General features: G+C 46.7%; 1 protein-coding gene across 1 annotated transcript; it reads right to left on the bottom strand.

Annotated features, from left to right (window-relative positions):
• Positions 1-3,790: 3,790 nt before the first annotated feature.
• On the bottom strand, positions 3,791-24,693 carry plcd3a (phospholipase C, delta 3a). The gene is made up of 15 exons (XM_045213649.1): positions 24,687-24,693; positions 24,369-24,536; positions 17,955-18,183; positions 16,846-16,975; positions 8,679-8,904; positions 7,982-8,183; positions 7,687-7,831; positions 7,124-7,276; positions 6,750-6,890; positions 6,481-6,634; positions 6,129-6,245; positions 5,607-5,785; positions 5,248-5,383; positions 4,638-4,787; positions 3,791-4,545 (listed from the first exon to the last, which is right to left on the bottom strand). The coding sequence occupies exons 1-15, from the start codon at positions 24,691-24,693 to the stop codon at positions 4,397-4,399; spliced, it is 2,286 nt and encodes a 761-aa protein (XP_045069584.1). The 3' UTR covers positions 3,791-4,396.
• Between the last annotated feature and the right edge of the window lie 729 nt (positions 24,694-25,422).

Raw genomic sequence — 25,422 nt, 5'->3', positions numbered from 1 at the left:
TAATGTTACTGTCCCCACTACAACAACAAAAATACTTAAATACATGTAATTTGGTCCTTAAAATGAAATACTGTAGAATTCCATTAATTCCTATGGACTCACCTCTGTTGATATGTGCCAACCATAGACCGCATGGGGGCGCCAACAAATCTTGTCACCTGACCTGGGTATGATCATATGATGCACTGATTTCTGTCTTTTGATTTTACATTACTCATACATCTTTACAACATTTGGATAGGTGAAAATAGTAAAACTTACAAATGGGGGTTTAATCATCTACACTAATTTTTAAATGAGTTGTGATAGTTTGATGTTCTCCAATGAATCCAGCACAACAGACTGACTAGACGTTTATACGACTCATTTATATGGCAGAAGGAGGCTCTGTGTGTGTTGTGTGTCAGTATGTTGTGCATACAACCTCCTACTTCACTTCCCTCAAAAATAAATCTGTTTTCTCACAGACACCATTCAAGCACAAATACAGTTGAAGTCGGAAGTTTACATACACCTAAGCCAAATACATTTAAACTCAGTTTTTCACAATTCCTGACATTTAATCCTAGTAAAAATTCCCTGTCTTAGGTCAGTTAGGTTCACCACTTTATTTTAAGAATGTGAAATGTCAGAACAATAGTATAGAGAATGATTTATTTCAGCTTTTATTTCTTTCATCACATCCCCAGTGGGTCAGAAGTTTACATACACTCAATTAGTATTTGGTAGCATTGCCTTTAAATTGTTTAACTTGGGTCAAATGATTTGGGTAGCCTTCCACAAGCTTCCCACAATAAGTTGGGTGAATTTTGGCCCATTCCTCCTGACAGAGCTGGTGTAACTGAGTCAGGTTTGTAGGTCTCCTTGCTCGCACACACTTTTTCAGTACTGCCCACACATTTTCTATAGGATTGAGGTCAGGGCTTTGTGATGGCCACTCCAATACCTTGACTTTTTTGTCCTTAAGCCATTTTGCCACAACTTTGGAAGTATGCTTGGGGTCATTGTCCATTTGGAAGACCCATTTGCGACCAAGCTTTAACTTCCTGACTGATGTCTTGAGATGTTGCTTCAAAATATCCACATAATTTTCGTTCCTCATCTATTTTGTGAAGTGCACCAGTCCCTCCTGCAGCAAAGCATCCCCACAGCATGATGCTGCCACCCCCGTGCTTCACGGTTGGGATGGTGTTCTTCGGCTTGCAAGCGTTCCCCTTTTTCCTCCAAACATAACAATGGTCATTATGGCCAAAAAGTTATATTTGTGTTTCATCAGACCAGAGGACATTTCTCCAAAAAGTACGATCTTTGTCCCCATGTGCAGTTGCAAACTGTAGTCTGGCTTTTTTATGGCAGTTTTAGAGCAGTAGCTTCTTCCTTGCTGAGCGGCCTTTCAGGTTATGTCGATATAGGACTCGTTTGACTGTGTATATAGATACTTTTGTACCTGTTTCCTCCAGCATCTTCACAAGGTCCTTTGCTGTTGTTCTGGGATTGATTTGCACTTTTCGCACCAAAGTACGTTCATCTCTAGGAGACAGAACGCGTCTCCTTCCTGAGCGGTATGACGGCTGCGTGGTCCCATGGTGTTTATACTTGCGTACTATTGTTTGTACAGATGAATGTGGTACCTTCAGGTGTTTGGAAATTGCTCCCAAGGATGAACCAGACTTGTGGAGGTCTACACATTTTTTTCTGAGGTCTTGGCTGATTTTTAAAAATGTCCCATGATGTCAAGCAAATAGGCACTGAGTTTGAAGGTAGGCCTTGAAATACATCCACAGGTACACCTCCAATTGACTCAAATGATGTCAATTAGCCTATCAGAAGCTTCTAAAGCCATGACATCATTTTCTGGAATTTTCCAAGCTGTTTAAAGGCACAGTCAACTTAGTGTATGTAAACTTCTGACCCACTGGAATTGTGATACAGTGAATTATAAGTGAAATAATCTGTCTGTAAACAATTGTTGGAAAAATTACTTGTGTCATGCACAAAGTACATGTCCTAACCGACTTGCCAAAGCTATAGTTTGTTAACAAGAAAGTTGTGGAGTGGTTGAAAAACAAGTTTTAATGACTCCAACCTAAGTGTATGTAAACTTCCGACTTCAACTGTACATTGAAATAGTATGCCAGAATTGAAAATACAGAAGGGCACAATGGGGTTAAAATAGTTTTTATAAAACCTGAACATGCTCTCTTGGCTTTCACACTTACTATTAAAATAATATTACTCTCTTCTCATTCAGTACAATACAAACCAGTTTGTGAGATGAATGAAGCAGGCACCAAATAAATACTGTACTAATGTCACTTACTATACTAATGTCAATGAGAATATTGCCCCTGAAGCGAAGGGAAATTATTATTTTCTAAAGCACTATAAGGACACACTATCTTCAAAGTTTGGATTGAAGTGTTTTTTGTTGTTAAATGGACTGGGAGACCTTTCAGATCTGTTGGCTGGATTTAACACTGGCCCATTTGAATCTGATGCCCACTGTGTGCAGCCCACAGATATAAGTCACAACAAAGTATACAATGAAAGAGACACTGAGGTAAACAGGCACGTATATACTGTCTTAGCAACTACAATAAATAATACTAACAGCTCTTTCCATTGAAATAAGGCAGGCACATGCAAATACAGTATTTTAAACTGTCAAAACATTTGCTAGTTTTCAAAATTAAAGTGACTTTGAATTTAAATTTAGATTACCAGACAAAATAATACAAATAATAAAGTCCAGCAACAATACATTCTACTAGTGCATTATGGATTACTTCATCAAAATGAAAACTGACCTTGGAAATTCATGAAAGCTAATTCTTCAATTATACGTATACAATATAATCATGGTTAATTGCTTTAGTCTTGGTTTGACCCTCTGTGACTTTGATGCTGTTTTTATTAAGCTAAAGGAAGTTAGTGTCAGAGAAAGTACATACAGTATTAAGCTAAAGGAAGTTAGTGTCAGAGAAAGTACATAATAATAATAATAATAATAATATGCCATTTAGCAGACGCTTTTATCCAAAGCGACTTACAGTCATCCAGTATACAGTAATTTAAATTTAGATGACCAGACAAAATAATACAAATAATAAAGTCCAGCAACAATACATTCTACTAGTGCATTATGGATTACTTCATCAAAATGAAAACTGACCTTGGAAATTCATGAAAGCTAATTCTTCAATTATACGTATACAATATAATCATGGTTAATTGCTTTAGTCTTGATTTGACCCTCTGTGACTTTGATGCTGTTTTTATTAAGCTAAAGGAAGTTAGTGTCAGAGAAAGTACATACAGTACTCATTTTACTGAGAGAATTAGAATACTGTAACTACATTAGAATATAACATTTTACAACAATGTTCAATATAATCTAAAAACCTCTATCAGCAATTGCACACTGAAAGAAGTGTGTTTCATCAATTGCAACAAACACAATTTGTTGCAAACACATTACAAAAACATTAAGTGTTGAAATGTATAAATTCTGTCACTAAGGTTAAGGCGTTCATTCAGTATTTGGGCTGTGTCATCCCAGGTGTGACACAACACCTAGACTTAATTTACAGAGGAAATGTAGTCATATAACACTATCATTGTCCTGGAAAAAGGAGCTCAACTACAAGTCTTTACCTGATAAAACACGTTTATAAGTTACAAACATAATATTCTGTAATAGTAAAAAAGTAATAATAATTGATTGGATTTATATAGCGCTTTTCTACCAACTGAGGTACTCAAAGAGCTTTACATAGTAGGGGGAAACTCACCTCATCCACCATCAATGTGCGGCACCCACCTGGGTGATGCATTTTTGTGCCAGAACGCTCACCACACATCAGCTAAAAGTAGCAAAAAAGTTCAATATTTCTTAACTTTAAATATGTTTAAAAAAAAGGGAAACGTCTTAATGATCTGCTACAGGGACTCCAGGACACAGACGTGGCTTTGAGTGAAATAAAAACTCTATATCGGCTTCATAATAAGCAGACGGCTGCCAGGTAGAGTTCTGGTGTAAAACAGGTCAGTGCCAGAGTCATGTCTCTATGGAAACAGACACGAACACTCTGAATACACTGACGACAGAGTACAGAATACTCTCACAACAGCAACATGCCAGAGAGTTTCTCTCCCAGCCAACATATTCGGCAAGACTCCCATCCAGGTTTGACTGAGGAGGACTGATGTCTTCCCCTCTGTAGCCAGGGAGCCTTATAGGTCCTGCCAACTCTAAATTGGGTGTATGAGATGAGCACTAGTACATAGGCAGGCAGCAGCTTGTCCTTTTCACCCCAATTAGGGAGACTCCCCCCCCAAGATGAAATAAGCATGACGCTTATCAGATAAGTGTGGCACTAGTTCAGGTAGATGGGGGTCATGCTTTGCCCTTACTCTTGGCCAAGGCCATGCGCTCGGACACAGTCTTGATGGGGACCCCCTTACGGGACACCTTGACATGGATGAAAAGGGTGGAAGGAGAGAGGCTGGAGCCATCTGCCTTCAGCAAGTGGACATGGCGGTAACCTAGAGAGAAATAGAGTCACTGGTGTCAGTGTCACACACAGATACACTATCTCCACAAACACGCCTACAATACAGAGACAGTCTCCTAGTACCTGTGCGGAGGCTGGTGAAGGGCAAGGTGTACTGGCCCACAAAGTCGTTCTTGGCTTTGTGGTCATGGTCTTCCACTACAAAGCGTACCAGGGCCAGCTCAGGGACCTGCAGCTGGAAGCTCAAAGTGCTGTCCCAGCGTGGGTTAAAACCTGCAGGGGGCATAGGAGAGCTGTCAGACACTGCCATCCACCACCATTCACAGCCTGAAACTACTCCACAGACCGGGATAATGGAGCTCTACACGAGAAGTATCATTTTCTGGTACTCCTTCTCTGGTACTTGCATGTCTCAGAATAACTGCACTGAGAAAAGATAATGTAGTAGCTGGGGTAGCTATCATGTTTCATTATCATTATGGTAAAGATAAATATGGGAGTGCAGAATAATGTTCCTGATCAATTTTCTGTGTGGAATAGTGCTGTGGGTGGTGGGAGTCATACAGGTGCCCTGGAATACTTATGTTAATTCATGGTAAAATGTCAAATGTTCCTAGTACTATTATGCTCTTCTAATATGGTTCATATGTGAATTCAAGGGTGTATACAACCCTTGTTATCCATTTCTTTAAGGGGAGTATAATAGATGTGCAATAGATGAGTGGAAGGTTACCATTGTTGTCGATTCGGTGGGTTTTGTCTCTGGAATTATCAATGGCCACCCCGTGAATTTCCACCCACACCTGCGGGTCCACAATGGAGTTGGGCTTGTCTGTGTTGATCTTAGGTAGCTGCTGTGCTGATATTATCTGAACACAAAATCCCCCCAATTACTTTTTGTGCCTTTGTATATCAAATTCTAATATGACAATTATTTAAATGATTTTACAAAATGACTAATAAGGTGAAGTAGTTTACTACCTTGGTCTGTTTCCATACCACTGCTAACTAAAATGTGCACTACTATTCCAACAAGGCAGTTACCACATATACACCACCACAACAGAATCAGATTCCCAGCAGGTTTCTCACCCGTATGGTGAACTGTGTGGGGATGTGACCTGGCCCGCCTCCTGTGATCTCTGGGTTGAAGTTGGAGCTGGGGCTGCACAGGAAGCTGGGTTTGAGGATGTATCCACAGCGGCCGTTAGGCAGGAAGCGGCCCTGGTTCAGATCCATCTGCTCCCCTGGAGTCTGGAAATTCAGAGCCACTGCATAGAGAGAAAGAGAGAGAGGGAGAGAGAGTGAGAGAGAGAGAGAGAGAGGACAGACAGGAGTGTGAAAAGAGACAACAACAACATACCGCAACACATGAACAACAGAACACACTTTACCAGGAAGCAATGTGAGGTTAGTTATTATGACAAGCGGAGTGAGGAATAGGAGGCTCATACCAAACATTTGCAATGCTCTCAGTGGAGGCCCAATGTAAAATAGCTTTCCATCTCCAGGGACTTCCAGGCTAGATAATGTTAAATAAATGAGCCACTTGTACCAACTCCTTCCTCCATCCCACCCCCCACCTCCCACCCCCCTCCAGCCCAGAGTGCTAACCCATCGAGCAGCCGCCGTTCCACATATCCTGGGGGTCGTAGTTGGAGGACTGGAGGCGCTGCCCGGAGGGGTAGATCCGGCTCAGCTGCCTGCTGTTGTGTCTGACAAACAGCTTTCCTGGAAGGTGATGAGAGGAGAGGGTAAGAGATCCATCACAATACCTCAAACGCAAATAAAAAGACTGACACACACAAATATGCACAACAATATGATGCACAAATGCACCTGTGTATACAAGGACTTTCTCTACAACTACAGTGCCAGTAAGAACTATGAGTCATTATAGGATCTCAACAGGAACTGATTCACAGAAAACTGTTCTGTTCGAGTTATGTCTTCCTAAGCCCCTTGCCTGTGTCCTTGATGTGTTTGAGGGCGTCATTCTCATTGAAGGATGACAATTCATCAGGTGGTTTCTGGGCAGAGTGTTGGAACCCGCGGAAGGGGACACTTCGACAGTACACCACCAGTTCAGACAGCTCTGGGCTCAGCTTAGATGAGACCGCCTGAGACAGCAACACAGAGTGCACATGAGAAATGCTTGATATACAGTATGTTCCTAATCAATTTCTGTAGACTTACAGTGCTGTCTCAGTCACATGAAAGGTAAATATGTAGCACCTTGGCAGGGTCCTTTTTGTCCTTTTTGTTGCTGCTTGATGCCTCGTCGTCCGAGCTGGTATCAAAGCTGCTGGTCTTCCCCAGCTGGCTCAGGTGATGAACATCCTTCTTCCCCTTCACCAGGATACGACCCCTCAGCTCCTGCAGAGGCAAGACAAAGATGCTTCAAAACACTGAAAAGCATATGTTAATATTCCTGTTAATATTCCACAATCGTTCCATAAACATGCAAGGGATGGGAGAGAGAGCAGAAAAGGACAACAGGTTTCTTAGACAGAAGGGGACAGGTGTGAGTAGAGAGCTAGGGACAGGGGTGAGTAGAGAGCTGGGGACAGGGGTGAGTAGAGAGCTGGGGACAGGGGTGTGTGTCGTACCTCAGGAGAGGGCAGGTCCTTCAGAGGCTGGTTGTTGAGGGGTTTGGTGAGCAGCCTCTTGCCCAGGATGGTGCGCAGGTGTCGGGCCATGACCGCCTGCTGCTCAACCGTACAGTGGTTCTCAAGGGACAGGATCAGGGGGTATGGGGAGGCCTACGGGAAAAAACAAGGGTTGGTTCATAAGAGGCCACTCATTAAAATGTAAGAGAAACCATAAGCTCCTTAGGTAATAAGCCAGGAAGCTGTTGGACAGCCTATCGTTTTATTAGACTCTGAGCCAAGACTATGACCGTAGCTTGAACTGAACATCAGCAGAGGCAAAAAGTTAATAGTCTAGATTTGTTTTCTTCCATTGGCCTGCTGCTATTTACTTGACAACTTTATTTTGTTTAGATGAGGAATACTTTGCTTTCCATAAAGAGTCACATACGGAAGACATATGGATGGTTAAGGTGAAACATTTGGCCTCCTTATAAACCACACAACCATCTGTCCACCATCCCCCCAACCCACTAAGAGGGTCTTACAGGCCAGGTGTGTAATAAAAAAAAGAAATTGCTCACCTTGAAGGCATACTGGGCGATGGTCTCGATTACCTCTTTGAAGGGCACTTTAGAAGTAAGGGTGTGTCCATGATAGATGACAGGCTCTCCTTTGTCCCCGTCCCAACAATCCAGTTCCACACAGCGACAGCCCTGGTTCAGAGCTCTGGTTCACACAGTACATATTCTTAGGGTGTGTGTGTGTGTGTGTATGCCCGTGTGCATGCATATGCATGTGTGCATGTGTGTTTATGTGTGTGTGTCTATGAGCATTCATATGTGTGTTTGTGTGTGTGCATGTGTGTGTATTCAATACCTGATGTATGGCTCAGCACTGCTGGCACTGGTGACCTGATCCTTGGTGAGGTAGGTGTTGTGTGAGGATGAGATGAAATAGTGGGCCAGGGGTCTGGTCATGTCCTGGTGTACCCTGGTGTGGTCAGGGTTAAACACATCGTTCTCCAGGGACAGCATGTACATTGTGAAGCCATTCTGGGTCATGAACTGGTTCTTCTGGGCTGCAGGGAGGAGTTGCACATCAAATCATCTACCTTTTGTGAGGATTATAATAATAATAATAATAATAATATGCCATTTAGCAGACGCTTTTATCCAAAGCGACTTACAGTCATGCGTGCATACATTTTTGTGTATGGGTGGTCCCAGGGATCGAACCCACTACCTTGGCGTTACAAGCGCCGTGCTCTACCAGCTGAGCTACAGAGGACCATTATGAACAGGCATAGACTGGTATAGACATGCTCGTATGATTGTGGAAAAATAAAGTCAGGTGCAGAACTGGCCCTGAATTTGCAGCAATTAAATATGTAAAATATAAATTCATAAAACATTCAGATAAATAAAAGCACAGTGAATGTAAGGAATGCAGTATGAAAAAAGTATGAAAATGTATGCACTCACTACTGTAAGTCACTCTGGATAAGAGCGTCTGCTAAATGACTAAAATGTACAAATCCAAGGCTAAAATGATGTTCAGTGTTTCTTCGGCCTACCCCAGTCGTTGAGCTCGTAGGTGCGGATGAGGCTCTGAGCGTGGATCAGTGATGCGTCCTCCCCCTGGTCTCCCAGGAAGTCTCTCAGCTCAGCGGTGGACAGAACACAGCCGTTACCAGAGTAGTGTCTGAACACCGCGTCCAGCTCCGGCCGCCTCATCAGCTCCCTGCAGAACTCCTCGATCTCTACGTGGTCCAGACGGCCATCACACGACCGGTCAGCTTTCTGAGCGGGATGGATGGACAGACAGAGGACAGACAGAGGAAAAGGAGGGACAGACAGAGGAGAGGGAGGGAGTGGAGTTGCAATCTACTGTAGAGATAGCCTGCAGAGCTCTATCATACTATCCAGGTCTGTGCCCAAACAGTTTGAGCTTCTACTTCTAAAAATCCACCTTTCCAGAAATAAGTCTCTCACTGTTGCCGCTTGCTACAGACCCCCCTCAGCCCCCAGCTGTGCCCTGGACACCATATGTGAATTGATTGCCCCCCATTTATCCTCAGAGTTTGTACTGCTTGGTGACCTAAATTGGGATATGCTTAATACCCCAGCCATCCTACAATCCAAGCTAGATGCCCTCAACCTCACGCAAATTATCAACGAACCTACCAGGTACAACCCTAAATCCGTAAACATGGGTACCCTCATAGATATCATCCTGACTAACACACCCTCTAAATACACCTCAGCTGTCTTCAACCAGGATCTCAGCGATCACTGCCTTATTGCCTGCGTCCGTAACGGGTCCGCGGTCAAACGACCACCCCTCATCACTGTCAAACGCTCCCTAAAACACTTTAGCGAGGAGGCCTTCCTAATTGACCTGGCCCAGGTATCCTGGATGGATATAGATCTCATTCCGTCAGTAGAGGATGCCTGGTTGTTCCTTAAAAGTAATTTCCTCTCAATCTTAAATAAACATGCCCCATTCAAAAATACAGAACTAAGAACCGATATAGCCCCTGGTTCTCCTCAGACTTGACTGCCCTTGACCAGCACAAAAACATCCTGTGGCGTACAGCATTAGCATCAAATAGCCCCCGCGATATGCAACTTTTCAGGGAAGTTAGGAACCAATATACACAAGCAGTCAGGAAAGCAAAGGCTAACTTTTTCAAACAGAAATTTGCTTCCTGTAGCACTAACTCCAAAAAAGTTTTGGGACACTGTAAAGTCCATGGAGAATAAGAGCACTTCCTCCCAGCTGCCCACTGCACTGAGGCTAGGAAACACTATCACCACCCGATAAATCTACAATAATCGAGAATTTCAACAAGCATTTTGCTACAGCTGGCCATGCTTTCCATCTGGCTACCACTAACCCGGCCACCAACTCTGCACCCTCTGCTGCAACTTGCCCATGCCCCCCCGCTTCTCCTTCACACAAATTCAGACAGCTGATGTTTTGAAAGCGCTGCAAAATCTGGACCCCTACAAATCAGCTGGGCTAGACAATCTGGACCCTTTCTTTCTAAAACTAGCCGCCGAAATTGTCGCAACCCCTATTACTAGTCTGTTCAACCTCTCTTTCATAACGTCTGAGATCCCCAGAGATTGGAAAGCTGCCGCGGTCATCCCCCTCTTCAAAGGGGGTGACACTCTAGATCCAAACTGCTACAGACCTATATCCATCCTGCCCTGCCTTTCGAAAGTATTCGAAAGCCAAGTTAACAAACAGATCATCGACCATTTCGAATACCACCGTACCTTCTCCGCTATGCAATCCGGTTTCCGAGCTGGTCACGGGTGCACTTCAGCCACGCTCAAGGTCCTAAACGATATTATAACCGCGATTGATAATAGACAGTACTGTGCAGCCGTCTTCATCGACCTGGCCAAGGCTTTCGACTCTGTCAACCACCGCATTCTTATTGGCAGACTAAATAGCCTTGGTTTCTCAAATGACTGCCTCGCCTGGTTCACCAACTACTTCTCAGATAGAGTTCAGTGTGTCAAATCGGAGGGCCTGTTGTCTGGACCTATGGCAGTCTCTATGGGGTGCCACAGGGTTCAATTCTTGGGCCGACACTTTTCTCCGTGTATATCAATGATGTCGCTCTTGCTGCTGGTGACTCTCAGATCCACCTCTACGCAGACGACACCATTTTGTGTCACGGTTCAGACAGACGACCAGAGGACCACAATTGCGACACACCAGAAAGTTTATTTAAACTTAAGGGGAAAGGGATGTAGGGAGTGAGTGAAGGCTCCAGGGGTTATCCCGTCCGATGTGCTGGGTCTGTGCCTCCCCCAGTGGCAGCGATGCGTCCGATGACGCCGGTGGTTGGTGGTCCAGAAGTCCTGGGGGAGGAAACACAGACACAACGGGCGGAATGAAACCAGGCAGCAGTACAGTTCAAGGGAAATCCAAAATACGTAGTAGCAAGGCAGAAGGCTGGTCAGAGTTACCGGGATTGAAGAGTAGTCAGGAGTCGTAATGGCAGAAGCAGGTCTGGATCTCCTGAGGCAGAAGAGTATCCAAAAACCAGGCAGGTCCGGGGTCACAAAACCAGGGTGAGCCAGAAGCGCGAGCAAACAGGTTCGGGTGTGAGCTTTGCAGACGATCTGACAAAGGAGAGCTGAAAGACAGGGCTATAAATACTGGGAGAGGTTAGTGGGTAATGCAGCGCAGCTGGCAGAGTAATTAGAGCCGAGCAGAGCAGGGACAGGTGGAGCTAGTTAGGCTGAGTAGAGAGAGTGGTGAGCAGAGTGGAAGAAAATTAAGGTGGTAACCCGGTGGAGTGAGAGGCTCATGACAGAACCCCCCAAGGGACGGCCCCAGAAGTCCCAAGAGCAACACCACGCCGGGCGGGAGGAGGGGAGCCGGAGGAGGGCTAGAACTCCTCCGAACGGTCCGAGTGAACGTCCTCATCCTCGGAGGAAGCCGGAGGGCCGTGGTCGGGGAGATGGGACAGGTCCCGAGACCGGATCAGGCACAGGACAGGAAGCCGAGCGGGCAGGACGGTTAGAGACCCCTCTGGGGCGGCCCCCTACGGATTGCAGGTTGATCAGGATGCCGTTGGTGGAAAGCGGTGATGAGAGTCCTATCCACAATCCGACTAGCTGGCACCCAGGTCCTTTCCTCAGGTCCATAGCCCTCCCAGTCAATGAGGTACTGGAGACCCCCTACCCCTCCGTCTGGACCGAAGCAGGCGGCGGACGGTGTAAACCAGACCACCATCGACGAGCCGTGGAGGAGGAGGACAAGGCGCAGCAGGGACCAGCGGACTCCTGGGCACAGGCAGGGGCTGCAGCAATCCGGCTGGGGGGCTGGCAGGACGACTTGTGTTGGTTGCAGATGGGGCAGGCTTGGACGAATTCCCGTACATCCTTCCTCAGAGAGGGCCACCAGAACCTCTGGGCGAGCAGGTTGTAAGTGCGGGTGGAGCCAGGGTGACAAGCTAGGCGGGAGTCATGTCCCCACTGAACGACCTGGGACCTCAGGTCTTCGGGGACAAAAAGGCGGTCAGCTGGGCAAGTGCTGGGACCTGGCTGGTTACGGAGAGCCTCCAGCACCTGTTCCTCAACAGCCCAGGTCAGAGCTGCAACGATGCAGGGACTTGGCAGAATCGACACAGGGTCCTTGGAGGGGTCAGGAGCGGAGTTAGTAGGTACTGGCCGAGGGGGTAGTGCGGCGGCAAGCAGGCAGGTTCGGTGGCAGTCCTCTCCCCACTCCCTGATCACCCCGGTCACCCAGTCGAGCTGAGGGTTGTGCCGGGCGGAGCCATGGGTAACCCAGGATGAGGGGTTGGCCTGGAGAGGGGAGCAGGTGAAACTGGATAGTTTCTTGATGGTTTCCGGACAGACCCATCGAGACCGGGGCCGTGACATGAGTGACCGATCCGAGTAAGTGTCCGTCCAGTGCCCGGGCAGGAATAGGAGGTGTCAAACGGAGGTTCTCCAGTCCCAGTTGGCGTGCCAGCTTGATGTCCATTATGTTGGCTTCGGCGCCAGAATCCACCAGAGCAGCCAGGGTGTGAGTTGAGTCAGGGAGGCGGAGGTGAACTTGCAGCAGGGGTTTGCGGTCGGAGGACTGGATGGTCATTGAACTCAACCGGACTCCCCTATGCCCGGTGAGCTTCGGCCCTTTAAAGGGCAGGTTACCACACGATGTCCATCACCTCCACAATAGAGACAGAGGTTTGAGGTGAAGCGTCGCTGGCGCTCTGCAGGAGTGAGAGAGGCTCGCCCAATCTCCATAGGCTCAGACTGATCAAGCTGACCTGGGTGAGTGGCAGTAGATGACAGGAACCCAGTCGGATCTCTCCGAATGCCGGTAGTAGGTGGACCTTGGCGCCCCCTCTCACGACGACGGGTCTGTATCCTACTGTCGATCCTGACAGTCAGTGCGATGGCTTCATCAAGAGTGGAAGGCAGTTCCTGGGAGACCAACTCGTCCTTGATATAGTCAGCCAAACTATGGAAGAACGCGTCCACCAACGATGGTGTGTTCCAAGAACTTCGTCTAGCCAGGGTTCGGAAGTCGATGGAATGGTCTGCGACTGTACGTCTGCCTTGTCGAATACTGAACAGTTCACGAGACGCCTCTGCGGTTGGTGAATCCAGGTCAAACACCTTCAGCATCTCCTCGGCAAACCGGTCGAAGGTTGCACATGCGGGGGTTTGACGTTCGAACTCTGCTGTTCCCCAGAGTCGAGCTCGGCCCGTCAGGTGAGTGATGGCATACCCAACTTTAGCCCCCTCCGTGGCGAAGGTCCTTGGCTGCAAGGAGAACTGAAGTCGGCAGCTAGTCAGGAATGGCCGGACCTGGGTTGAATCGCCGTTGAACCGCTCGGGGTTTCCAATCTTGGGTTCGGAGCAGCGGCTGCAATGACCGGGGCAGGTAACTCGGGGGCAGGGCTGGTGGGCAGACTGGCTGGGGTCAGGTTGGTGAGGAGTTGAATGATCATGGCGAGTTGTTGTTGCTGCTGCTGGGACTGCTGCTGGTGCTGCTGGAACTGCTGATGCTGTTGGTGGCCGACCTGAAGCAGAGAGGTGATGTCGCCGCTCATGCGGCCCTAGCTCTCTCTCAGTGTGTTCCAGGCGTAGCATGGCGGTGGGTTGCTCAGGTTCTTCGGTTTCCATGTCGGGGAAGTGTGCGCTGAGTCCATGATGGTCAGATCGTACTGTCACGGTTCAGACAGACGACCAGAGGACCACAATTGCGACACACCAGAAAGTTTATTTAAACTTAAGGGGAAAGGGATGTAGGGAGTGAGTGAAGGCTCCAGGGGTTATCCCGTCCGATGTGCTGGGTCTGTGCCTCCCCCAGTGGCAGCGATGCGTCCGATGACGCCGGTGGTTGGTGGTCCAGAAGTCCTGGGGGGAGGAAACACAGACACAACGGGCGGAATGAAACCAGGCAGCAGTACAGTTCAAGGGAAATCCAAAATACGTAGTAGCAAGGCAGAAGGCTGGTCAGAGTTACCGGGATTGAAGAGTAGTCAGGAGTCGTAATGGCAGAAGCAGGTCTGGATCTCCTGAGGCAGAAGAGTATCCAAAAACCAGGCAGGTCCGGGGTCACAAAACCAGGGTGAGCCAGAAGCGCGAGCAAACAGGTTCCGGGTGTGAGCTTTGCAGACGATCTGACAAAGGAGAGCTGAAAGACAGGGCTATAAATACTGGGAGAGGTTAGTGGGTAATGCAGCGCAGCTGGCAGAGTAATTAGAGCCGAGCAGAGCAGGGACAGGTGGAGCTAGTTAGGCTGAGTAGAGAGAGTGGTGAGCAGAGTGGAAGAAAATTAAGGTGGTAACCCGGTGGAGTGAGAGGCTCATGACAATTTTGTATACATCTGGCCCTTCATTGGACACTGTGTTAACAAACCTCCAAACGAGCTTCAATGCCATACAACAATCCTTCAGTAGCCTTCAACTGCTCTTAAACACTAGTAAAACTAAATGCATGCTTTTCAATCGAACGCTGCTAGCACCCGCCCACCCGACTAGAATCACCACTCTCGACGGGTCGGACCTAGAGTATGTGGACAACTACAAATATCTAGGTGTCTGGTTAGACTGTAAACTCAACTTCCAGACTCACATAAAGAATCTCCAATCCAAAGTTAAATCTAGAATCGGCTTCCTATTTCGCAACAAAGCCTCCTTCACTCATGGTGCCAAACATGCCCTCGTAAAACTGACTATCCTACCAATCCTTGACTTCGGCGATGTCATTTACAAAATAGCCTCCAACACTCTACTCAGCAAATTGGATGTAGTCTATCACAGTGCCATCCGTTTTGTCTCCAAAGCCCCATACACTACCCACCACTGTGACCTGTACGCTCTTGTTGGCTGGTCCTCACTACATGTCCGTCGTCAAACCCACTGGCTCCAGGCCATCTATAAATCACTGCTAGGCAAATCCCCGCCTTATCTTAGCTCATTGGTCACCATAGCAGCACCCACCCGTAGTCTGCGCTCCAGCAGGTATATCTCACTGGTCATTCCCAAAGCCAACACCTCCTTTGGCCGCCATTCCTTCCAGTTCTCTGCTGCCAATGACTGGAACGAATTGCAAAAATCTCTGAAGCTGGAGACTCTTATCTCCCTCAATAACTTTAAGCATCAGTTGTCAGAGCACCTTACCGATCACTGCACCTGTACACAGCCCATCTGAAATTAGCCCACCCAACTACCTCATCCCTATATTGTTATTTATTTTGCTCTTTTGCACCCCAGTATCTCTATTTGCACATAATCTCTTGCACATCTAGCATTCCAGTGTTAATACTATTGTAATTATTCTGCACTATAGCCTATTTATTGCCTTACCTCCATAACTTGCTACATTTGCACACACTGTATATATATTTTCTGTTGTATTTCTGACTTTATGTTTTTTTTACCCCATATGTAACTCTGTGTTGTTTTTATTGCACTACTTTGCTTTATCTTGGCCAGGTCGCAGTTGTAAATGAGAACCTGTTCTCAACTGGCTTACCTGGTTAAATAAAGGTGAAAAAAAAAAAAAAAAAAAAAGACACAGACAGAAGGGCAAACGGACGGACAAGGACCTTGGTTAGGGCTGATCTGATTAAAACACTCTCACATGCACAACCCCTCCACACATTTTCAAAGGGGTTCCCTAAAAACAGCGGGCTGGATCAAAGTTAATATCTTCAATTCTTATAGGTGAGCCATGTTTATATTATCAAATCTATGGGGGTGAACTGATTAGTTATGGGAGTGCCCAGCAACCCCATCCACTCCCATAATTCATACCACATAGACAAACATACACTCCACACATTACTGCACTGCACACTGTTGGTTTGATATTCAGTGTCTGAAGAGAGGGCTGGGCAGGGTTGGAGAAGGAGATCACATGGTGAAGGAAGGAGCAGGAAAACAACTCGACATTAACGGAGAGGAGAGCTGAGAGACTTAGCTAGCAGTAATCCTCAACTATGGAGAAATGACTGGCTGCCTGATAATTTGAGAAGGGGATGGGGAGAGAGGAAGAATGGGAGAGAGGGGGAGAAGGAGAGAGGGAGAGAGGGGGATAAGGAGAGAGGGGAAGAAGGGGAGAGAGGGGGGAGAAGGAGAGAGGGGGGAGAAGGGGAGAGAGGGGGGAGGGAGAGAGGGGGAGAAGGAGAGAGGAGGAGAGAGGGGAGAGAGGGGGAGAATGGGAGGAAGGAGAGAGGGGGAGAAGGAGACGGGGGAGAAGGGGATAGAGGGGAAGAAGGAGAGAGGAGGAGAGAGGGGGAGAATGGGAGGAAGGAGAGAGGGGGAGAAGGGGAGAGAGGGGGAGAAGGAGACGGGGGAGAAGGGGAGAGAGGGGAAGAAGGAGACAGAGAAGGAGAGAGGGGGGGAGAAGGGGAGAAGGGGAGAGAGGGGGAGAAGGAGAGAGATGGGGAGGAGGGGAGAGAGGGGGAGAAGGAGAGCGGGGAAGATGGGGGAGGATGAGACCGTCAGGGGAGAAAGAAAGACAGCAGTAGAGAGAAGATTGCAGGAGAGAGAGTATGAGTTTGTGAGTGAGAAAGAGAGCGAGGGGCCTCCTGGTTGGCTTGCCACTGGGTTGGTAATTGAACACAGACTCCAGGCTGAGAGTGAAACGCAGCCCCAATCTACTCCACAGCATACTGTGTAAACAATGGCCCTCAACCAACAACAACATCTCGCTCACACACATACGCACATGCACACACATACAGTATGTGCTCACCTTGAATAGTGAGCATGCGTACTGTTCATTCAGGTCTATGTTGATCATCTGCAGCAGGCGTTTGACCTCGTCATAACTCATCTTCCCATCGTCGTTCTCATCCGCCCGTTTCAGGTAGCCACGGATCCAGGTGTGGGGGGTTAAGGAGAGCATACCGAACCCCTAACCCTAAACACATCCTTAAAAGTACATACTATGGTATATACACAGTATTTATTGACACAAAACACATCTATACATACAGGCAGAGTTGATGCACATGCATACTGTATACAGGCACATTACAGCCCACATCCAACTATGGTTAAGGGTCAATTGCATCATTTCTTAATTCACAGCAATCCAGGAATCAATTGTATAGCCGTGTCTAATTCAACTACCAGGAATTGAAATGGAATACACCCAAGCCTATGATTCAGATGTGTGTTGACTATAGACACACATGTCCTGTTGTGCCAACATCCATCTGATGTCATAATACTAAAAGCCTCCTCCAAGGCCTCTAATGAACACAGGGCTGATGTAGAGAGAGGAGCCAAAATGACACCCCCCAGGGCTGATGTAGAGAGAGGAGCCAAAATGACACCCCCCTCTTCCAGGACACACACAACAATAAGAGCTTTTGCAAGGCTGGTCTTCATCAGTCTACTGCAAACATGGCTGGGCCCTGCCAGTGTAAAACCGCACCTCAAATCTTACCCAATAACAAGCCAAGGCACTAGTCTGGACATGTCCCAGAGCACCTACTCCTCTATCTGTTCTCATGACTCCACACACGTAAACAGAAAATGAACAGTGACAGATAAGCAGAGATACAAAGATCTGGCTTTGCGTTTTACACAAGTGTGTCTGTCGTACGTGTCGCTAACAACCCAGCGGCTATACAAGGGATCATGTTTGTTCAGACTATATTTAGACAGTGCTTTTTGCTGGGCCAATGCTGCACATCTTAGGTATGCTGTGGATGCGGGATGGTGCATGTGACAGTGTTATGTTCAGAGTCAGTCACCATAGCGATCCTGGCTGCCCAGCCTGCACTATATTTACTCTGGGTCGAAGGCTGGCAGCCTGGCACAGCGCAGCAAAGAGCCACGGGGGGTAAAGGATATTGGTCCAGTTTCTCCTTCTGGGTCATGTTGGCCACGCGTTCCTTCAGGGTGCGAATCCCTCGGACCCAGTGCCTCGCCTCCTCCTCACAGGGGCAGAGGAGGTCCAGACTCTTCCTGGCTCCTCTGAACACCACCGTGAAGCACTGATTCTCTGGTACCGACCCGGATAGCCTCCGCAGAGCCTCAGACTGGCAGCCCTCACGCACACACTCCACCTCTGTCACTGAGACTGGCACAGAGAGATGTTGGGGAGGGGTGGTGGAAAAGGAGACGGTGGGAGAAACAGAGAAATTGTATCAATCTGGGTGTAGGAATAAACAGAATTCAAACAGGGCACCAAAACAGGTGGAACTTGGAGGGAGGCTTGGAGCTGAAAGGTCGTGAACTCTAGGGGGAGTGTGGTAACACCCACGTAGCAGTGTGACAAGGCATCTCGGTGCTGGGGTCCTGATTTGGCTCTTAAATAATACGACCTGTACAGACGCAGACCTGTGTCAGCTGCGGCGGCAGAATATGTTTACGACTCAGGCCTACATTCATCTGCATGACGAGGTCCAAATTTAATTAGCAACTCCACGACACTCAGGGCACAGCAGTCAAACTGACACTCAAGTGGACCTTTAGCCCAATGCCATGAGGTGTTTGTGTGTGTAAAGAGATAAAGGAAGAAAGAAGAACGCCATCTCATTGACTTTTAGAGAGATTAGCATGTATTTCAGCTCTTATTTATAACAGTAACATCTGTGGTGAAACCTATGCTGGGGACGAGGGAGTGGGCAGGGCTTTACACGTGATGGCTGACCCGCTGCCCAGCAACACAACACCAGCCTACTACCCCATTACCCTCCCTGCACCACATCCAGAATAGAGCCCGGTGAAGGTTTCAAACCTAAGACTAGCTCCACTACAACAACAAACCCATATCCCATCATTAATTGAATAGCCGGAATTGTGGTTGGGTTTGTGGAGTAGCTTTCAAATCATTCAGTTGGTTATTTAAGTACATTTAGCAGTGCCTTTCTACACTGGGATCAGCTTTCGATAGTGACACACAGACCAACGATGGCTCAGCCACAGGGCTGACTGTGCCAGAGCCAGGGGCCATGGGCAGCCACTAGACAACTGTCTCTTCTGACAATGGCCTCTTTGTGTTGAACAGCCCCCACTTCTCCACCTCCTCAAAATCACTGACACATTCCTGCCCATCGCTCCATGACAAGGATGACATTTCAATGCTGAGAGTAGGGTAAAGTGTGGTGCGTGTGTGTGTGTGTGTGTGCTGTGTGTGTGTGTGTGTGTGTGTGTGTGTGTGTGTGTGTGTGTGTGTGTGTGTGTGTGTGTGTGTGTGTGTGTGTGTGTGTGTATGTGTGTGAGGCTGGCACAGCCGAAGTGTTAAGTGCGGTGCATATTCTCTAAAGCCCATCTGAACAGAGGGGATCATGCTGAGCTACAGGTGCCAGACCCCAAAGGCCCTTGAGACCACCTGTAGTCAGCATTTGTGTGTGTGTGTGTGTGTGTTAATGAGCGTGCATACGTTCTGTGTGTTTGGGTGTTTGACAACACACACTCCTTCGATGCCTGCCGATTTTGTGTTATCAGTAGCTGTCTGCTGAAGTGGTCAGCCTACCTTTTTCCTGTGGCCTGTCGTTGTTCTGTAGCGTTAGCCGAGTGCGACTGAAGTAATACTGCAACACCGTCACACTGGCTCTAACTGTGGCCTGGTTGGGGGAAGACGACGTCACAACCACCTGACCCCCCACACCAGCCACCTGGCCTCTCACCCTACTGTACATGAGGCCTTATCCAGAGAGACATGCAGTGCCTTCGGAAAGTATTCAGACCCACATTTTGTTAGGTTACAGCCTTATTCTAAAATGTATTCAATTTGTTTTTTTCCTCATCAATCTACACACAATACCCCATAATGACAAAGCAAAAACAGGTTTTTATATATTTTTGCAAATCTATAAAAAAATTAAAAACGGAAATATCACATTTACATAAGTATTCAGACACTTTACTCACTACTTTGTAGAAGCACCTTTGGAAGCGATTACGGCGTTGAGTCTTCTTGGGTATGACGCTACAAGCTTGGCACACCTGTATTTGGGGAGTTTCTCCCATTCTTCTCTGCAGATCCTCTCAAGCTCTGTCAGGATGGATGGGAAGCGTTGCTGCACATCTATTTTCAGGTCTCTCCAGAAAAGATAGAACCCCTAACCCTTGACACATCCTCTGGAGCAGGTTTTCATCAAGGATCTCTCTGTACTTTGCTCCGTTCATCTTTGCCTCGATTCTGACTAGTCTCCCAGTCCCTGCCGCTGAAAAACACCCCCATAGCATGCCACCACCATGCTTCACCGTAGGGATGGTGCCAGGTTTCCCCCAGATGTGCCGCTTGGCATTGAGGCCAAAGAGTTCAATCTTGGTTTCATCAGACCAGAGAATCTTGTTTCTCATGGTCTGAGAGTCATTAGGTACCTTTTGGCAAACTCCATTTACTGAGCAGTGGCTTCCGTCTGGCCACTCAACCATAAAGGCCTGATTGGTGAAGTGCTGCAGAGAAGTGGTGTTTTCAAACTTCTTCCATTTAAGAATGATGGATGCCACTGTGTTCTTGGGGACCTTCAATGCTGCAGACATTTTTTGGTACCCTTCCCCAGATCTGTGCCTTGACACAATCCTGTCTCGCAGCTCTATGGACAATTTCTTCGACCTCATGGCTTGGTTTTTGCTCTGACATGCACTGTCAACTGTGGGACCTTACATAGACAGGTGTGTGCCTTTCCAAATCATGTCCAATCAATTGAATTTACCACAGGTGGACTCCAATCAAGTTGTAGAAAGATCTCAAGGATGATCAATGGAAACAGGATGCACCTGAGGCTCAATGTCCAGTCTCATAGAAAAGGGTCTGAATACTTATGTAAATAAGGTATTTCTGTTTTTATTTTTAATACATTTGCAAACATTTCTACAAACCTGTTTTTGCTTTTTTAATCAATTTTAGAATAAGGCTGTAACGTAGCAAAATGTGGAAAAAGTCAAGGGATCTGAATACTTTCCGAAGGCACTGTATATTTGAGAGTATGGCCAACTTTTAGAATTTTGAATATTGCTCTAATTCTAGACATCTAGTTACATAGCATTGTTTACATATTCGCCATGCAATGTTAATGGGGAGCTAACATGGCTGCCATAGAATGTTGAAGTGTCATGTAAATTCATCATAATGCAGAAACCGCATTGGCCCAACTCTCTAAATACATGGCTCTGGCCGTATCCATTCCCCACAGCAGCGGGTGCTTCCTTGGTCCCTGAGGGACAGCGATGGGAGAGAACTGGGACATAATCTGAATTCCATGACCAAGGAATAGTCCTTGCTGAAGTGACATAGTGGGGGTGGATTGTACAACAAGTGAAAGAGAGAGAAAGAGAAAGAGGAGAAAGAGAGAGCGAAAGAGAGATAGCAAAAAAGAAAGAGAGAAAGATGAAGGTAGAGAGAAAGAGAGCGGTACAAGGAGGTCATGCAAATACAACCTCCCATCAGCATTATCCCATTCTGAACCGTTGCCACTCAGCTTGCCTCCCAGCCCAGGGTGTGTTAGGTTAGCAGCAGTGGTATCAGACTCAGACTAGTAGGTGTTAGAAGGTATTAAGGAAGTGTTGTGTTCCACTTGAAGTGAACCACTGTGGATGTATGCCGTCTGAGTCGACATGTTGAATGTACTCTCCTGACCTTGACATTTATAACCCGTCACAAAACACCTCTTAAACCTTGTAATCGTTAACTGGACTTTGGAATTGAGTGGACATAAACTTGTCTGTGATGTTTCCACTCTGTGTGTAGGTGGGTGTGTTTGCATGTGTATTATCTAGATCACTAGTATAATATGTTTGTATAGTATGACTCAAAAATGAAAATAAAAAATGTGGATTGACTTCGGCAACTCCAAAGCTCTAAGGACCGCCAGCACTAATTCATAAAATGATATGTGTCAGAGACATTTAGACTCTTTAAATGACAATCTCAATTATAGTAGTGTAGTAGTAGTTGGTAAGGCACGGCCAAACCCTGCAATTGGGAGTCATAAAGAGGTTTACCCATTTGGTAGGGCTATAATCTGACACAAGCGCACAAGCGCACACACACACACACACACACACACACACATCCTTCATCAAGCCAAAAACAATCAATAGGCTGTGTCATCAGATCCCTATGGGCAGGGCAGAGGAGCCCTATATTTGCCCTATGGAACATGGAGAGGGGCCAGAGCCATGGCCTCTCATTTACCGGAGGGATATTTCAAGAGCAATCTGAGAGGCAAACCCTGTAGGTGTAGATCTATTAAACTATACTGAGATTTAATACTGGCTTAGGAGGCCTGAGGACTCCCAAGCGCTTCACCCGCTGCCCACTTCTCCTTCTCCTTAAACCATTGAGCTTTGTGTGTGTGTTTTTGGTTTTACTATTCTTGTGGGGACCAGAACTCACAAGGATATCAAAACAAGGAAGATTCGGACAATTGGGGACATTTCACCGGTCCCCACAAGGAAAAAGGTTCATTTAGGCTTAGGGGTTAGGTTTAGGGTTAGGGTTACAATTAGTGTTAGGGTTAGAATTAAGGTTAGGGTTAGGGGTTACGGTTAGGGTTAGGGTTAGGAGTTAGGTATAGTTTTAGGGTTAGGGGTTTGGGGTTAAGGTTAGGCTTAGGGTTAGGGTTAAGGTTAAGGTTAGGGTTATAGTTAGGTTAAGGGTTAAGGTTAGGGTTACTGTTAGATTTAGGGTTAGGGGTTAGGGAAAATAGGATTTTGGATGGAAATAAATTAATTGGTCCCCACAAGGATAGCAAAACTGTGTGTGTGTGTGTGTGTGTGTGCGTGTGTGTGTGTGCGTGCGTTTGAGTGTGTGTGTACATGTGTGTGTATATGTGCATATGAGAGAGGGGAAGCGGTCAAAACTTTATGAGTAGAAATAGCGTTCCCACAGTCTAGTGGGCCAAAACATCTAGGATTATTGTGAACATTTCCTCTCTCTTTCTTTAAGGGGATCGTAATCATTAGAGCACTCATATGATGTGCCAGCTTCCCTTTCTGATCGGCCCATTGCCTGTAAAAGATTAGCGAGCTGAGGTAAGCCAATATGTTGAGGCCAACGGATAACAAGTCTATGTACTGTACATTGTTTCTAATGCAGATTGTGTCATTTATACCTCTTTATAACAGTGGTTGACCGATGTGAACCTTTAGCAGGTATGACGTTTCTGTGTGTACTATATGGATGCATTACTACAGGTAACTGCCAAAATAAAGGAAACACCAACATAAATTGTCTTAATAGGGCGTTGGGCCACCACGAGCCAGAACAGCTTCAATGCACCTTGGAACTCTACTGGAGGGATGCAACACCATTCTTCAATGAGAAATTCCATCGTTTGATGTTTTGTTGATGGTGGTGGAAAATGCTGTCTCGGGTGCCGCTCCAGAATCTCCCATAAGTGTTCAATTGGGTTGAGATCTGGTGTCCGAGACGGCCATGGCATATGGTTTACATCGTTTTCATGCTCACCAAACCTCGTGCCCTGTGGATGGGGGCATTGTCATCCTATGGTGGCATAGCCATGGTAGCCAAAATAATGGCATGCCAAGCATTTTTATACATGACCCTAAGCATGATGGGATGTTAATTGCTTAATTAACTCAGGAACCACACCTATGTGGCAGCACCTGCTTTCAATATACTTTGTATCCCTCATTTACTCAAGTGTTTCCATTATTTTGGCAGTTACCTGTATCATTCAATTACACAGGTTATAGCATCTGACTTTATTCCTGGCTCACATCATAGTATTCCTTTTAATAATTAAAGGGAAATGTAGAAAAGAGGGCATTATTGTTGGCCAACATGAAAAGCCCAAACGGCTTAGGACAAAGAGCTGGCTAAATTAATCTACTGAATCAGGTCTAAGAGGATGGTTGAATAGGCTAGAACAGGGAGTGTGCTTGTGGAAGTCCTGTTCGTTTGTTTATACATTATTATTTTCCTGTAGATAGTCTTCCCTTCATGCAAAGCTACTTCTCCTAATCTGATATTGGCTTCCTTTCCAATTATCGCGAAAGCCTCAGAATCTGAAAATCAAAAAGACCAAAACATCCCCCTCTTGTGACCACTCCCCATCCCCACTCCTCTCTCCTTTTCTGCTCACTCCCTAACCTTCTTCTCAATCTACACCTACCTTCTCCCCTCCCTCTCCCTTAATCCACATCCGTATCCTTTCTCCTTCTCCTCTCTTATGCCTCCTTTCTCTCCACACCCACCCCTCTCTTTTCTCTCCTCCTTCCCCATACCTCGCCTTTCCCCTCCTCCTCTGGCCCCTCCCTCCACCCCTCCGTCCCCCATGGTATACTCACAGGTCTGTTGTGCCTTGGCCTTGCGGGAGCTCTTGGTGGACTCACACCACACGGTGACCCCGTCCTCCAGCAGACGCAGGCTGCGGCTCTTCTGCCACCTCTGGGAGCGTACCTTCACCATGTTGGAACCGTGCATCATCGCACGGACATCCTCATCATCTAGTACCCCTGGAAACACACACACAACACACACATGCGCAAGGTCAAGGTCAACTACACTGTTATACACTTTTAGGTGACGTGCAGTATCACTGTGAATTTTCCAGTATGATGTAATAGGGTATGTCACTGACACTGTGTCATTGTTGCAGAACACACCCTCCATGTCCTTATTTCATTCACTCTAGTCTAATTCAATGTTAGACCATCCACACCAAGCTCCACAGGCAGTTCATTGAGAGTTCAGTCTGTCTGCTCTACTGTCGTAAATTTAAGTAGAAGTATATGAGCCATATCCATTTTGGATATGGCTCATATATTTTGCAGGATATGACACTCAATATCATGTCAGGATGAAAACAGGGTTATGAGTCTGAAGAAAACAGGTATGCTAACAAACCAGTCAAGCACAACCCACTTCAAGATCTCTACTGTGGTTGTGTTGTGTTGTGTTGTGTGTTGAGGGCTTGGCAGCAGTGGGCGTTCCAGGGATAATAACTCACTCAGAGGGTTACGAGTTATTTATGACCCAGTCCCCAAGTCTGAAGAAAACAGGTATGCTAACAAACCAGTCAAGCACAACCCATTTCAAGCTCTGTGGTTGTATTGTGTGTTGAGGGCTTGGCAGCAGTGGGCGTTCCAGGGATGACTCATTCACCTTTATACATACAGCAGTCCTTTGGAAGCACCACCTCCATAACTCACAAACACAGGCCATGCTGTCATAATTAGGGCCTAAACATAGGACTTTGTTTTATATACAAACCCCTGAAAGGAGCAACACTGAAACATGGTTGACATTCAGGGTACTGAAGCAGGAAATCCCCACAGAATCTGCTGACGAGAGAAGACAAACTTTTCTACATGTGAGCCATGTGTTATTGGAGTTAATGGT

This window comes from Coregonus clupeaformis, unplaced genomic scaffold (assembly GCF_020615455.1).
Source record: "Coregonus clupeaformis isolate EN_2021a unplaced genomic scaffold, ASM2061545v1 scaf0136, whole genome shotgun sequence".
Taxonomy (NCBI): Eukaryota; Metazoa; Chordata; class Actinopteri; order Salmoniformes; family Salmonidae; genus Coregonus; species Coregonus clupeaformis.
Note: the sequence above shows the minus strand (reverse complement) of the source record. Positions and strands in the feature narration are given on the sequence as shown.